This window comes from Aureococcus anophagefferens (genome assembly GCF_000186865.1).
Source record: "Aureococcus anophagefferens unplaced genomic scaffold AURANscaffold_6, whole genome shotgun sequence".
Classification (NCBI taxonomy): domain Eukaryota; class Pelagophyceae; order Pelagomonadales; family Pelagomonadaceae; genus Aureococcus; species Aureococcus anophagefferens.
Window position 1 is genome coordinate 1,765,228 of NW_008705566.1, and position 14,993 is coordinate 1,780,220.

A 14,993-nucleotide genomic window follows, 5' to 3' on the forward strand; every position below is an offset into this window, starting at 1 on the left:
ATCGTCAGCGACACGCTCGCGCTCGACGTCCGCGAGGCCCTCGAGGACATGCCCTCCGTGCTCCGGCCCACGGCGCCGAAGCCGAAGCCGAAGCCGCCGCCGACGGCCCCGCCCGCGGCCCCGCCGACGCTGGTCGCCGAGGCGCTTCCCGCGGCCCCGCCGGCGCCGCCGGCGCCGCGGCCGGCGCCGCCGCCCGCGGGGACTCTGATCACCTAGGCGCTAACCACCTTTGCTCACCGCCGCGCTTACGACCTAGAGCGCGGTCGTGAGGACGTAGAGCGTCCCCGGGACGTCCTCGCCGTTCTCGACGCGGGGGACGACGTCCGTCGCGGAGACGAGCGCGAGGCCCGCGGCCGCGGCCGCGGCCTCGACGTACTCGGGCCGGTGCGCGTAGCGGCCGCTGGGGCCGAGGACCCAGTCGCCGCCGTCGCCGAGCATGCGCTCGCAGGTGAAGATGACGTCGCCGCCCGGCGCGAGGTGGTCGGCCCAGATCGCGAGGACCTCGTCGAGGACGCCGAAGTAGACGAGGACGTCCGCGGCCGCGACGAGGTCGTAGGGCCCCGCCGACAGGTTCGCGTAGAGGCCCATATCGGTAAGGTCGCCGACGGCGAGCGCGTCGTAGACGGGCGTGCCGTTGATCGCGACGTCGCGCGCGAGCTCGACCATGTTGCCCGACAGGTCCGCGCCGACCAACGGCCCGTCGACGAATTCCCGGAGCGGCGGTCCCAGCAGCCCCGTGCCGCAGCCCGCGTCGAGCGTCGCGCCGTAGGGCGTGCCGTTCCGCGCGCCCATGACGCGGTCGCCCGCGGCCGCCGCGACCATCTCCGGCGCGCGGTACCGGAGCGTGTCGACCAATTGCGCGTCGAACGTCGGCGCGAAGTCGTCGAAGAGCGCCCGCACGAAGGCCGGCGACGCGCGGCCCGGGGCCGCCAAAGCGTCGTCGCGCGCCGCGAGCGCGTCGAGCGCGTGCGCCGCGAGCGGGAAGTCGCCGCCCCTCAGGTCGACGGCCGCGCGGAGCGCGTTCGCGGCCGTCTCCGCGATGGCCGCGTCCGCGTCGGCCTGGGTGCCGTCGTAGAGGTCGACGCGCTCGTCGTAGGCCGTCAGCAGGATCTCGCCGTCGTCGTAGGCGGCCGCGCGGTCCAGATCGTCCAGGTCCGCGAGCGCGGTGCCGAGGCCAAAGTACATGTCCGCGAGCGACCCGCGGATCCCCTCGACGAGCTGGGGCGGCGACGCCTCGTCGCGCTCCACGGCCTCGGCGGCGCGGATGCCGCGCTGGAAGCACTTGACCGCGTCGAGCTTCGGCGCGCCCGTGTCGACGAGCGCCGCGCCGAGGTTCGCCCACGCGTCCCAGCGCGACGCGTCCGCGCGGACGACGTCGCGGTAGAGGTGCGCGGCCTCGCGCGTGCGGTCCTGGCCGCCCCGGCCCTGGAGCAGGCTCGCCAGATTCTGCGCCGCGTCCGCGTGGAAGAAGCCCGCGCCGTCGAGCGCGCCCGCCGGCGGCGCCGCGGCCGCGTCGACCGCGAAGCGGTAGAGCCGCTCGGCCTCCTCCGGGTCGTCGCGGTCCAGGGCGACGCTCCCGAGGTTCGCCGCGCAGTCGCAGACCACGGGCCACTCGCCGCTGTCGACGCAGGCGCCGTAGGAGTCCCCGGCGCCGTCGAGGTCGCCGTTCACGTAGCAGGCGTTGCCCTCGGCGAGGAGCTCGGCGGCGCCGGCCCGCAACGCCGGGGGCGCGCGCGGCGGCGCCGCGCGAAGCGGCGGCCGCAGCGCGAGGGCCGCCGGGAGAGATGCGAGGAGGGCGAGACGCGCAGGCATCGTCGTAGCTGGGCACCTCGCGGTCGGGCTCGACGTCGACATCGGAGATGATCGTTGAGGGCGTCGTCAACTTCAAAGACGGGTCAAAGTTGCAGCTCGACTGAGCTAGCCCGGCGCCGGGCGCATATACGTGCGCATATGCTGAGTTCAATTTAGCTCGCCGCCTGTGGCGGCGGCGATCTGCGAATTCCCCTAGAGGTCGAAGTTCGTCGGCCCGGTGAAGCTCGACCGGCCGTTGAAGCTCGACGTGCGCTGCCAGTCGCCGCCGGGGCCGACGGCCTTGGCCTCGTTCGGCGGCGAGAAGCCCCAGGAGTGGGTGTGGTCGAGCTCCGTCGTCTGCCACTTGGACGTGCGGCGCCGGAAGACGCACGCGGCGACGGCGAAGCCGACGACGAACGTGACGGCCGCGGCGGCGGCGAAGAGGACGACGCCGCCGGCGCGGACGCGCCGCGTCACGGGGTTTTGCTTCTTCTTCGAGCCGCCCGACGACGCTGGGGCCGCCGTCGGCGCGGGCGACGCCGTCGGCGCGGCGCTCGGTACCGCCGTGCTCGGCGCCGGCGTCGTCGGCGCCGGCGTCGGCGTCGCGGTCGTCGGCTCCGCGGCCGTCGGCGCGGCCGTCGTCGGCTCCGCGGTCGTCGGCGCGGCCGTCGGCTCCGCCGTCGTCGGCGCGGGCGTCGGCGCGGGTGACGGCGCGGGCGACGGCGCGACGGGCGCCGCGGTGCTGGCGACGGGCGCCGCACTCGGCGCCGCCGTCGAGGGCGCCGCCGTCGTCGGCGCGGCCGTCGGCCGCGGCGTCAGCGTCGTCGGCGCCGCCGTCGTCGGCGGTTGCGTGTAGTCGCTCGCGTAGGCGTCGAGGTTTAGCGCCGGGTAGTCGTCGTCGTCGTTGGGCGTGCTCCCCGTGATGGCCACGAGCTCCGCGGGGCAGCGCACGCGGCGGAAGCGCACGTAGGGGTTGTTCGACGTGCCGCCCTCGTTGTAGAGGTAGTCGTCGTAGCGCCAGTCGCAGCCGGACCGCAGGTCGTCGGGCAGGCGGTCGCAGCCCGAGTTGTCGGCGCAGCCGCCGTAGTTGTTGTCGCAGTCGAAGTCGCCGCTGTCGTAGCCCGGGAACTGGATCGCGCAGCCCGTGTCGAAGATGCCCTGGCCCGCGCCCGGGATCTGGAGGTCGAAGCTGTGGTCGCCGGTGACGTCGTAGCCGATGTTCGTGACCTGGATGACGTGCGACCGGCCGACGAGCGACGCGTGCGCGCCGCCGCCCCAGCTGTGGGTGTCGTCCGTCCAGACGAGCTCGTAGCACTGGCCGCAGTTGGTGTCGCCGTCGAGGCCCGTGATGCCGCCGACGGCCGCGGCCGCGAAGCCCAGCGACACGCCGTCGTTGTAGGTCCAGGGCTGGTTGCTCGCGCAGGACGCCGCCGTGCCCCCGTCGCAGACGGAGGTGACGTCCGGCGACGAGAGCGCCGCGCCCGTCTCGGCCTCGCACGAGAGCACGGGCGCGTCGACGTCGCCCTTGCCGCTCCAGGAGCACGACGGCTTGCAGCAGTCCCAGTAGCCCGTCGTGTAGGTGCCCTGGTGCCAGTCGCCCCCGGCGAAGGTCGGCGCGGCCGTCGCGCTCGGCGCGTCCGTGACGTCGCACCAGACGTGGCCGCAGTCCGTCTCGCAGGCCGACGCGCCGCCGCCGCAGAAGTTCGTCGTGTCGGCCTGCGACTCGCAGGCGTCGCAGCGGTCCGCCGTCTCCGGCCAGAAGCAGCAATAGGCGCTCCGCGCCGGAACAACGAGGAGGGCCGCCAGGAACAGGGGCCGCCGCGCCATTGCGCCCAAATTTTTTGTTAATTTGAAGTTGGGGCAGCCCAGTCCTCGAACATGGACTGCATCATCGTTGGGGGCGGCGGCGACGAGGCGCCGACACCTGCGCCGCCGCCGGCCCCGCGGTCCGTGTCGTTCGGCGGCCTGCCCGCCGTCGCCGAGGGCCTCGAGGAGGCCAAGTCGGGCGGCTCGGACAGCGTGCTCAACTTCATCTCGACCTTCGTTCGAAGGACCCCTCTTGTCCCGTCGAAGAGCGGTTTGCGGCGACGAAAGCATCGTTCAACTAAGTTAGCAGACGCGCGAGCATAGCGCCCGTTCTAACACCTAAAGAACTTCCTAAAGAACACCACTTCCAAGCGCCTCAGGCGACCCATCCCAGGCGCGCCTGCCTGCCCCCGCCCCTAAAAAACAAAACGAGGCCCGCACCCTAGTTCCTCGAGCGCGCGGCGCCGCCTATCGGAGCTTGAGCCAGGCGACGAAGAGGCAGCAGGCGCCGACGGCGACGAAGGGCGCGTACTGCTGCCAGACGGCCATGGCGTGGAACTTCTTCGCGCCCCACTTGTACTTGGCGGCCTCGTGCTTGAGGGTGGACGTGGACTCGACGAGGTGGTCGAGGCGCTCGCCGCGGTTGAGGACCTCGTCGATGTTGCGCTTCATGATGTTGTGGATGTCGGCGATCTCGCTGTCGATCTTCGACTGGTTCGCGCGGTCGCCCGGGTTCGCGTAGGCCTTGCGCTTGCGCTGGAGCGTCTTGTCGAACTTGATGAACCTGTGTGGAAACCAACCACTGGTTTGGGTGGTCCTGACCAAGCTTCAAACCTCTCTAGCTCGGTCAAATCGAAGTCAATTTGGCTGGTTTTTGGACGAATCGACTGCTCCTCTCGAGTTCTCGAAGCACGGCGGAGGAGCTTGCGTCGAAACGGTCGCATACGCGCACATTGAAGTCGGGTTGCAGATTTGGTTTCCACGCAGTGATGAACGCGTACGGCCGGCCGACGGTCTCGACGGCGGAGCGCCAGTCGCCGCCGCAGTCGCGCGCGACCTCCTCGGCGAAGTCGCGCGCGATCTCCTCGAGGTACTGGAAGATGAGGCGCTTCGGGTAGCTCCGGTGCGTCATCGCGAGGTAGCAGCAGCACTCGGAGATGACGTAGTGGAACGTGTACGGGCCCGACTCGATCGAGCACCGCGCCGGCGACCGCGCGTCGAGCTTCCGCAGGATCTGCCGCGCCTGCGACTTGTAGACGTCCATCGTGTCCTGCGAGTCGCTGCTCCGCATCTGGTCCGTCGACGCCACGAGCAGCAGGCTGTCGGCCACGCGGGCCACGAAGACGAGCAGGATCATGGTGGGCGGCGCAAGGGCGGCGCCTGCGGCTGCGCGGCGCGTCGAAAGGACGAGTGCTCGCGTTTGCGGCGACGGCAGCGCGCGGGTTGCGCCGCTGCGACGAGCGCCGGGCGGCGGCGGCGCGGCTGACTCGACTGGCAAAGGCCTGGCGAACGATGCGCCCGCGGTAAAGCGGCGACCGCCAGTGGCAATCGATCGTCGTCCCGAGCGGACTGCAGGCGAGCCATGAGCGTGGTCTCGAGCGTGCGCGAACGCACTGGCACGAAAGCTTCCAAGGCGCCGAGCGGCCCGCCGACCGGCTTCCCGCAAGCAATGAAGCGGGGCCCGCTCCCTCCTCGCCGACCGCCACCGCCAACAGCGGCGGCGGCAAACGCCGTGCCCGCGGCGCCGCTCGACGAGACGGCGCGGACCGTCGGCGCGATGACGCCGGCCCAGGTCGCGGCGGCCCTCGAGGAGGTCAGGTCGACGTTCTCGGCCTCGTCCGTCGCGTTCCTGCGCGACCGCGGCGCCGCCAAGCTCGCGCCCCCGGATACGACGGCCCCCTCCGACACCGCACCGACCCGCGCGCCGCCCGAACGACGAGGCGCGCCGTCGACGGCCGCGGAGCTCGCGGCCGCGGTCGACGGCCTGCCGCGGTGCGAGCGCGTCAAGCTCGACTGGGCGGCCGGCGACGACGAGCCCGAGCGCGCGCCGGGCGCGGACGCCGAGCGGCTGAGCGCCGCCTTCGAGGACGGCGCCAAGGTCCTGAGCGCGAACCAGCGCCGCGCGGCCTTCCACGCGCTCGTCCGCGAGTGCGTCCTCGACGAGGCGTGGGGCTTCGCCGACGCGCCCGCGCGGCTCCTCGAGGCGCTGCCCCGGGGCCTCGACAGCCGCGACAAGTACGCGGCGGACAACGCGCGCGACGCGGCGCGCGCCCTCGCGGCCCTCGCGGCGCGCCGCGGCGCGCGCGCCGGCCCGCGCGGCGCTCGACCGCGGCGCGGCGCCGGGCGTCGCCGACGCGGCCTGCGGCGCGCTCGCCGCGGCGCTCGACGCCGGGGCCGCGGCGCCCGCGGCGCTCCCGGGCGTCCGCGCGGCGCTCTGCCGCGGCGCCGCGGCCGACGGCGGCGTCTCGGTCGCCGCCGCCGCGGACCTCGCGCGCGCGGTCCTCGCGGCCGACGCCTCCGGCGCCGACTGGCCCGTCGTCGCGCTCGCGCGGCGCTGCGCCGCCGACGAGGCCGCGGCCGCGGCGCTCGTCGCGGGCCTGGCCGCGCGGTGCGTCGACGCGCGGCGCGGCGGCGCCGCGGACGCGGCCGCCGCGCGGATCCTCGGCGCGGCCGGCGGCCCCGCCGTCGCCGCGTCGGCGGCCCTCGTGCGCGTCGAGGCGCTGTCCGACGCGACGGCGGGCCTCGCGGCCCTCGAGGCGCTCGGCGGCCGCGTCGCCGCGAGCGACGCGCGCGCGCTCGCGTCGGCCGCGCGGCTCGCGCGGCGCGTCGCGGACCGCGCGCCGCGGCGCGCGCTCCGCGCCCTCGCGGCCGGCGGGCTGTTGGCCACGCTCGAGGCCGCGGCGACAGCCGCCTTCGCCCGCGCCGCGGACGCCGCCGTCGACGCGTTCTACGGCGGCGGCGCGCCCGCGCCCGGCGGCGACGCGGGCGCGTGCGCGGCGGACGTCGCGCTCCTGCGCGTCGCCCTCGGGTCCGCCGACGGCCCCGCGGCCTGCGCCCTCGCCCTCGCGTCGGCGCCGCCGCCGGCCGTCGCGCCGCGGCTCCTCGAGGCCCTCGACGCCGCCTTGGGCGGGCGGCCGCACTGGCGTCGCGCCAAGGCCAAGGCCCTCGAGGCCCTGGGCCGCGGCGAGGCCGGGTTCCCGCCCGCCTGGATCCTCGCCGTCGGCGACGGCGACGGCGAGGCCGCCGTCGCCGCGGCGCTCGACGTCGAGGCCGCGCTCGGGCCCGCGTACGCCGCCGCGCTCCCGCGCGGCGCGCGCCTCGCGCACCGGCTCCGCTGCGCCGCGCGGCCCCTCGCCGGCGACGCCGTCGCGAACGCCGTCGAGGCCGCCATACTCGCCGACGCGGCGGCGCTGGACGGCGGCGACGTCCGCGCGCTCGCGGCCTTCGTCGCTCTAGGCCGCCGCGGCGACCCGCTCGGCGGCCGCCCCGGCGGCGACGGCGACAAGCGCGACGCGGCGCTGGGCTTCTTCGTCGAGCACCTCGCGCGCGTCGCCGGGGCCGAGTTCCCCGACGCGACGCGGCCCGCGCGCGCGGCGCTCGGCGCGCTCTTGCGGCCCGCGGTGCCCCCCGCCGTCCGCGGCGCCGTCTGGCGCGAGACGGGCGCGTCGGGCAACGCGCACCACGTCCGCGGCGCCGACGTCGCGACCTGCGCCTGCGCGCCCGAGGACGCGGCGCTCCTCGTCGACGACGTGCTGTTGGCCCTCAAGCACGACCCGCCCGCGGGCAGCCCCGTCGTCGCGCTCGCGCTCCAGCACCTCGCCGCCTTCCTCGACGCCGAGCCCGAGGGCAGCTTCCAGCGAAACAGCCGCGTCCTCGTCCTCCGCGAGAGCTGCAGCGCCGCCGTCCTCGCGCGACTCGGGCTCTACCTGGGGTAAGGAACTTGGAGAGGCCGGTCTTGAAGCAAATAAATCATAGTCCGAAACTGCTGGATAGTCGAGAGCGACGATGTTAGGGCTCTAGGCAGCCCCGCCCGCGGCAGTCCCGGCGGCAGCAACGAGGGCACACGGGCTGCGCCGTCGAGGTACGCCCATGTTCGCGGCGGAGGACTGCGCCATCGACGCCGTCGACGCGCTCATCGAGGCGACGTTCGTTTCCTTGGAGGGACCTGCGGAGGTGCGCCTGTTTCGCTTCTCCGCGCGGGCGTGCCTCGACGACGCGTGGGCCGTGGCGAACCTCGGGAACCTGGGCTGCGACGACCCCTACGGCGGCGGCGGGCGGCGCTACGTCTTCGGCGGCGGCGGCGCAATCTGCGCCCTCGTCGGCGCCTCAGCGGGCTCGGGCTGGTTCGCGGAGGCCGAGCCCGCGCCGAGCGATATCGACAGCCACGCGACGAGCCACGTGTCCGTGCGCGCGCCGCCGCCGCTGCCCGACGACGACGCGAGCGCGAGGACGTCGGCCGTGTCGCGCGAGTCCAGCTTCCGGGGCAGCTTCCGAGGATCGTTCCGCGCGTCGAGCCGGGGGTCGCTCTACCGCGGCGGCTCGAGCCGCGGGTCCATGCGATCGTCCATGTACCAGGGCAAGCGCCTCACGATGAAGCGGACGTCGACGATCCTCGAGCCGTTCATCGTCCAGTGCGGCGGCGAGGACGAGCTCGACGCGGAGCACGCGAAGCCGAGCCTGGAGTTCGCGACGCTCCTCGGCGAGATCGCGCGCGCGGAGGGGATGCACGTCGCGGCGCAGATCAACTTCATCGTCCGCGCGGCGGAGAAGGCCGACGACGAGGCCAAGTTCAAGAAGCAGTGCAAGGAGCTCCGGGGCAAGAGGCACGTCTTCGACGCGAACGGCGACGCCGTGCTCCTCGTCGACGACGGCGACGGCCGCGCGGCGCCCCGCGGCTACGCCGTCCGAGGCGGCCGGGCGGCGACGCCCGCGGTCGCCGCGGGCCGCCGCGCGTCCGCGCCCGCGGACGCGCGGCGGCGGCGCCGCGCGCCCCGGGCGCCGGGCTTCGTCGAGGACGCGGCCGAGGACGACAACCCCGTGCCGCGCATGACCCTCGCGCCGGGCGTCACGGCCGTCCACGGCCGCACCGCGCGCGCGGGGCCGCCGGTGCCGCCCGAGCCGGGCCGCATGTCCGTCGACGAGTACCGCGGCTCCGACGCCCGCGGGTCGCGGAGCGAGGCCCTCGAGGCGCCCGCGCCCGACGGCCACCACCTCTGGGACGACGCGTCGGCCTGGGACGGCCGCTCCGCGGCGCCGACGCCCCGGCGGCGGGCCCGCGGCGACGGCGACGGCGGCGGCGCGTCCTCCCCGGGGCGGTCCGCGGCGTCGCCCGCGCGGTCCGCGGCGCTCGGCGACCACCGCGACCGCCACGGCAACAACGTCATCGTCGCCTACGCGGGGCCCAAGCGGTCGCGGCCGCCGAGCCGCGCCGTCGTCGAGGACGGCGCCGCGCCCGCGCCCGCGCCCGAGGCGCCGCCGCCGTCCGCGCCCGCGCCCGCGCCGACCGCCGCGCCGCCCCTGGACCTGCGCTTCGCCGCGTCCTTCGTCGACGACGCGTCGGAACTCACCATCGCGTCGACGCTGAACCTCGTCCCGGGCTTCGTGGACATGTTCGCGGGCGCGCGCGCCGCGGACGGCGGCGACGGCGGCGGCGGCGAGCGCGGCGGCGACGAGCGGGACGAGAACCTGAGCCTCATCTCGCGGAGCGACTGGGGCGTCGCGAGCCGCGCGCCGACGGCGCCGACGCTCGGGCGCCTGCCGAAGCGGCGGCCCCAGACGAAGGGGCGCGTCGTCTCGTCCGCGCGCGGCCGCGCGCGCCGCCTCCGCCAGGACGACGCGGGGGCCCGCTGAGGGAAAGATACGTTCAACGTCGGCGCCGCCGGGCGCGTTCCGGCGAGGCCCGCGCCCGGGCGCGGCGCGGGCGTCGCGAGGGGGCCGCGCGTCCGAGGTTCGGCCGGATCGGCGCCGGTCGGGCTCGGCCGGGCGACCGACCGCGGCGGCGCGGGCCGCGGGGCCGTTCCGCGCCCGGTCGCCGCCCCCGGCCGCGCCGCCGCGCCGCCGCGGGCCGCCGGGCCGCCCGATCTCCGCATCGCCCGCCGCCGCCCGCCCGGGGAGGCCGCTCGGCGCCGGCGACGGGCGCGGCGTCGCAGAGCGGGCTCGTCGAGGCGTCCGTCCGCCCTCGAGTCGACCGTGAGTACGCCGTCAACGCGGCGCGCACGTCGCGGAGTAAGTGCGCGACGAGGCACACGGACACGAGGCGCGCGTACGTCGCGCAGAGGCGTCAGAGCGCGTCGCCCCTCCCACCCGTGTGGCAACTTTTTTGCGATTCGGCTCATCGACCGAATTCGGCCGGCCCGTCGCGCCGCGCCGCTGCGTGCCATGAAGATGCGCCACGGCCTCTGGGAGTTCGAGCTGCGTGCGCTCACGGACGGTCCGGAGCTCCGCGTGTCAGACGACATGCTCACCAAGGTAAACTCCGCCCACCACAGTATTGAATTTTTCAAACCATCGTCGTAGCAATGGCCGGACCGCGCCAAGGGCGACGCGACGTGGCGCCTGCTCCTCGAGGAGCGCGCCACGGACTTCCGGGAAGTCCAGGCCTTCGTCGCTCGGCACGAGGTTCTCGGCGTCGTCGCCGTCGCGCTCATCGAGCGCGTCGGGGACCGGGGGTGCGCGGCGACGATCCACGCGATCGTCGTCCGCGACGACCTCCGGCGCGTGCCGGGGCTCCGCGCCGGCACGCGCGCCGTCGGGGGGCTGCTGGCCCTGCTCAAGGCGGGCGGCGTCGTCGAGGTCTTCTTCGAGACGACCGGCAAGGCCAAGGGCCAGAGCGACGACTTCTGGTTCCGCCTCGGCGCGACCCTCGCGAAGCGCCCCGGGTGCGTGCGCCCGTCCCCCCCCCCCTCCGGCGCGGGCCCACCGCCTACTGAGGCACACGCCTTCGACGCGCGGGCACCGCCCACCCCCTCTCCGCGCGCAGGTTCGGCTGGCTCAACAACGCTACGGCGCGCCACATCGAGGAGCTCAAGGACGAGGCCGCGCTCATCTTCGGGGGCGCGGACCTCCCCGTCCGCTACTTCATCCTCACGGGCGAGCCCCAGGCCGCCGTGCAGCATGTCGTTACCGAGGACTCTCCCAATCTCACAACGATAATCATCGAGAAGCGCGTGGGCCGCGAGCTCCGGCCCGCGGCCGCGAGCCGCGGCGAGGCGCGGCGCGCGGAAAGGCCCTCGCCGCCCCGCGAGCCCGCGCCCCCCCTCGCAGGCACGCGGGCCAAGCTACCGCCTCCGGCGTGGGCCGTCGAGCCCGAGGCGCGCGCGGAGCGCGCGGCCGGGAGCGGAAGCGCGGCGGCGGCCGGCCGGCCGCCGCGCCGGGCCGCGCTCGACGCGCAGGCCAAGAACGAGGCCGAGGCGGCGGGGCGGCCCCTCGTCCTGGGCCTCGAGGGCCTCACCTACGCGCTCGCGCACGTCCCGCCCGACGCGACGCCCCGACGAGGCCTCCTCGCCGTCGGCGGCCGCGTCTTCGCGCGCGTCGTCGACGGCGAGTCCCAGGCCTCGGCGCTCAAGGAGCCGGCGGCCCCGGCGCCCGCGGGCCCGCCGGAGACGCCGACCAAGTCCGCCGCCGCGGCCGCGGCGTCGCCGCCGTCCGCGGCCGCGGCGCCGCCGCCGTCCGCGGCCGCGTCCGACGGCTCGCGGCCCGCGCCGCCGCCGCCGCCGCTCGGCGGCAGCATCCCGTGCGAGCGGGGCGTCTTCGCTCTCCTCTACGTGCCCGCGTGCGACGGCCGCGCCGCGCAGACGGTCGAGCTCGCCGAGGACACGGACTACGCGCTCGGCCGCGCGCACGCGGACGCGCCGGCCAACTTCCTGGCCCTGGGCGCGGCGAGCGACACGCGCATGTCGCGGCTCTGCGCGACGCTCCGCGTCGGCGCGGACGGCCTCAGCGTCGCGCGAAGCAACGGCGCGAAGACGCGCGTCCTCGTCGACGGCGTCGACGCGGCGGCGCGGCCCGAGTTCGCGGCCGCGCAGGCGGCCGTCGTCCAGGCGAAGACGGACCTCGGCGACGCCATCGCCCACGAAGTCGGCGTCGCCGAGGCGCGCGTCGCGCTCGCGGCCGCGCGCGCCGCGCGCGCGGCCGAGGCGGAGTTCCGACCCCTCGACGCGGCGCTCGACGGCGCCGCGCCGCGCGCGGTCCGCCTCGAGCCCGTCGCCGCGGGCGCGCCGGACGCGTGGGTTTTCTTCGTCGTCGCCGCGACGGAGGACCCGGCGACGGGCGGCGCCTACTTCGCGCTGCCCTTCGACGACGAGCGCGCCGTCCGGCGCGCCGCCGCGCCGCCCGCGGCCGGCGGCCGCGGCTTCAAGGTCGGCGACGTCGTCGACGCGCGGGGCTCCCACCGCGGCAGGATCACCAAGATCCGCGGCGACGGCGACTACGACGTGTCCTACGACGGCCTCCCGCCCCGCGCGACGCCCGGCGAGGACCTCGCCTTCGTCGGCCCCGCGCAGATGGAGATCGCGCCGCGGCCGCCGCCGCCGCCGCCGGCCGCGCGCGGCGGCGAGGGCGGCGACGGCGACGGCGACGGCGGCGAGGGCGGCGACGGCGACGTCGCCATGGCGGACGACGCCGACGTCGCCATGGTCCCCGCGGAGGGCTCGGGCGCGCCGCCGCGGGTCCCGGCGGCGGCGCCCGGGACGCCGCGCGCGGCGGCGCCGGCGCCGGCGTCCCGCGACGGCGGCGGCGACGGCGGCGGCGGCGGCGGCGCGCTGCCGCCGCCCGGCGCGACGGCGCGGCTCGACGCCGCCGCGCGCCGCGGCTCCCCGAGCCCGCCCGGCGTCGCCGGCGTCGCCGCGGGGCCCGCGGCGACGACGCGCGCCTCCGTCGGCGACGACGCGCTCATGCTGCGCTACGGCGTGCGCTTCCCCACCGACGCGGAGCGCGCGGGCCTCGCGGCCTGCCGCGTCAAGCTCGCGGAGAAGCTCGTCGCCGCGGGCCTGGAGGCCGAAGGGCTCGAGTTGGGCCGCGCGAAGATCGCGGAGCTCCGGGAGACGACGAAGCAGTCGCTGGACGGCTACACCCTTGAGATGCAGCTGAGATCGAACGAGGCCGGCGGCGACGCGCCCAGACTCAATTGCATCACATCGCCCGCAAACAGTAGATACACCAAACGCGGCGCGATCGAGCGCCTCGAAGCGGGCCGGCGCGCCGCGCCGCCGACGCGCGCCGAGGCCCGCGTGCTCCACGGCGGCGAGGCGGCCCTCTACGCCTTCAGCGTCGCCGAGGCGCGGCGCCGCGCGCCGGACGTCGCTCGCGGCCTCCGCGCGCTCGAGCTGAATTACGGCGCGCACCCCGACGTCGCCTCTTTCGTCCGCGCGGCGCGGGGGCTCTACGAGAGCGAGTCGAGCGCGATGCTCCGCATCAACGACGAGCTCAAGGAGGTGCGCCCCCCCCCCCACGCGCCCCCCTTTCGGAGCCGCACCGCGCGCGCGCCGCAGGTCCGCGAGGGGCGGCTCGTCAAAAACGGCGCCTTCAAGCTTTCGAGCGGCTTCGCTTCTCCCGAGGCTTCACTTCTCGGCGTCGTGAAATCCCCTGATTCGGAGAAGTGGACGATCCACCTCGATCGCGCGCTTCTCATCGGGAAGCAGCACCCGTTCCCGAAGATTGCCGCGGCCTCGGGAACATTCGACTCGCTCGAGGGCGCGATCGCCGCGCACGGCGCGCAGCCCGGGGCGATCGTGAACATCGCTTCGTCGCGCCTCGAGGCCGTGCGGGCGGGGATCGCGCTGTTCCTGTACTTCGGCGACGAGCGCTTCGTCGGGGTGACGGCGAGAAGTAGCTCGGCGAACTTCCTAGCCCGTCTCCGAAACAAGTCGATCGACGCGTCGATCTTTGTGCCGACCCTCGAGGTCGGCGCGGCGCTCTACAATGAGATGGCCCTGGCCTACGCGCGCCTCACGGGCGAGAAACCCGGCATCCTCAACCGCACGAACGTCTTCGTCGACCCCTTCCTCGTCGCCAAGGCCCGCAAAAAGGCGCGTGCCTCGCGCGTGCGGCGCGCTCGCCCGCGGACGCGACCCCGACGCAGGTCGAGCTGTCCTTCGGCGGCGACGAGCGCGGCGACAAGGCCATCGACGCGGAGCTCGAGGCCGCCGGCGAGAACCTCGTCGTCGAGGCGCTGGACGCGGAGGACCGCCGCCGCGACTCGGCGGACGAGCCGGTCCCCGCGCGGCCGCCGCCGCCGGACGCGCCGCGCGGCCCGCCGCCCTCGATCTCGACGGCGCCGCGGTCCGGCGCCGCCAAGCCCAAGGCCAAGCCCAAGCGCGGCGCGAAGCGCAAGGTGCGCTTCGTTTCGTGGCGCGCGTTCGGATTCGACGCGTTCCCGTAGGCCGCCGCCGCGCCGCCGGACGGCGCGGGCTCCGCGCGCGCCGAGCCGCCCCCCGGCCCCGCCGCGCCGCCGCCGACGGCGCCGCCCGTCGAGGCGCCCCTCGAGCCCGCCGCGCACGCCGCGCCGAAGAAGAAGAAGCGGCGCGGCCGCGGCCCCGCGGCGCCGCCCGAGATCAGCGACTACGAGAAGACGCGCATGCGCAACATCGCGGCCGGCAACCGCAAACTCTACTCGCTCGGCCTCATCCAGCCGCCGCCGGAGGCCGTCGCCGACCGCGAGCACTCGTGGTGGTCCGAGCGCGCGAGGGCCCGCGTCCGACGCGCGACTCGCGCGCGCCGAGCGCGTCCCAATCGCAGGCCCAGTCCTAGGCCGGCGGCGCCACGCCCGCCGCGAGCCCCCCTCCGCCCCGCCGTCGCGGGCGAACCAGAGAGCCGCCGGGCGCCGACGCCCGCCGCGGTCGAGCTCCCTCCCGAGCTCCCTCCCGCCTCGTAAGCTTCTGAACGAACCGGGACCGGTCCCCGCACGGGGGATGTCACCAGCCGTCACCAAAGAAGCGGGCTGGCCGCCCAAGGGTCCCGCCACATGCTCCATCTTTTAGTAAGCGCCAGAAGACGTGAGGCGCGCGCGCCGCGCGCCGTCCTTACGTATCGCCCAGCTAGAGCGCGGACCCGGGTGCATGACGCGCCAGGGCAGGAAAAGAGAGCGAAATTCCCAACTTCAAAGCCTCATATCTCGGCCGTTTTCCACTCGTTTCGGCTGATTTTTGGACGAGCGATCATCTCTCGGAACGGTCTCGAAGCGTGGACGCTTTTTCCGGAACGCGCGCGCGCGGAACACTCACGTTGAAGCGACGTTGAATCACCCTTGTCATGCACCCGCGCGCGCCGCCTCCGCCAGGACGACCTCGCGTCCGCGTCGTCGCGGTCGTCGCGGCGCGCGCCGCTCCCCGCGCTCGCGGACCCGCCCGCGGCCTTCGAAACGCGCGTCGTCGTGCACTGATAATACACGGCCGACTTCC

At 75.8% G+C, this 14,993-nt stretch overlaps 2 protein-coding genes across 2 annotated transcripts; both read right to left on the reverse strand.

Annotated features, from left to right (window-relative positions):
- Positions 1 to 2,688: 2,688 nt before the first annotated feature.
- AURANDRAFT_5984 (hypothetical protein) lies at positions 2,689 to 3,366 on the reverse strand (the record flags this gene model as incomplete). Its single annotated transcript, XM_009037131.1, has 1 exon — positions 2,689 to 3,366. A coding segment is annotated over one exon (678 nt), but the record flags the coding sequence as incomplete, so codon positions are not given.
- Positions 3,367 to 4,065: 699 nt separating this feature from the next.
- Positions 4,066 to 4,954, reverse strand: AURANDRAFT_24013 (hypothetical protein; the record flags this gene model as incomplete). The annotated part of the gene is made up of 2 exons (XM_009037547.1): positions 4,066 to 4,381; positions 4,593 to 4,954. The coding sequence occupies 2 exons, from the start codon at positions 4,952 to 4,954 to the stop codon at positions 4,066 to 4,068; spliced, it is 678 nt and encodes a 225-aa protein (XP_009035795.1).
- Between the last annotated feature and the right edge of the window lie 10,039 nt (positions 4,955 to 14,993).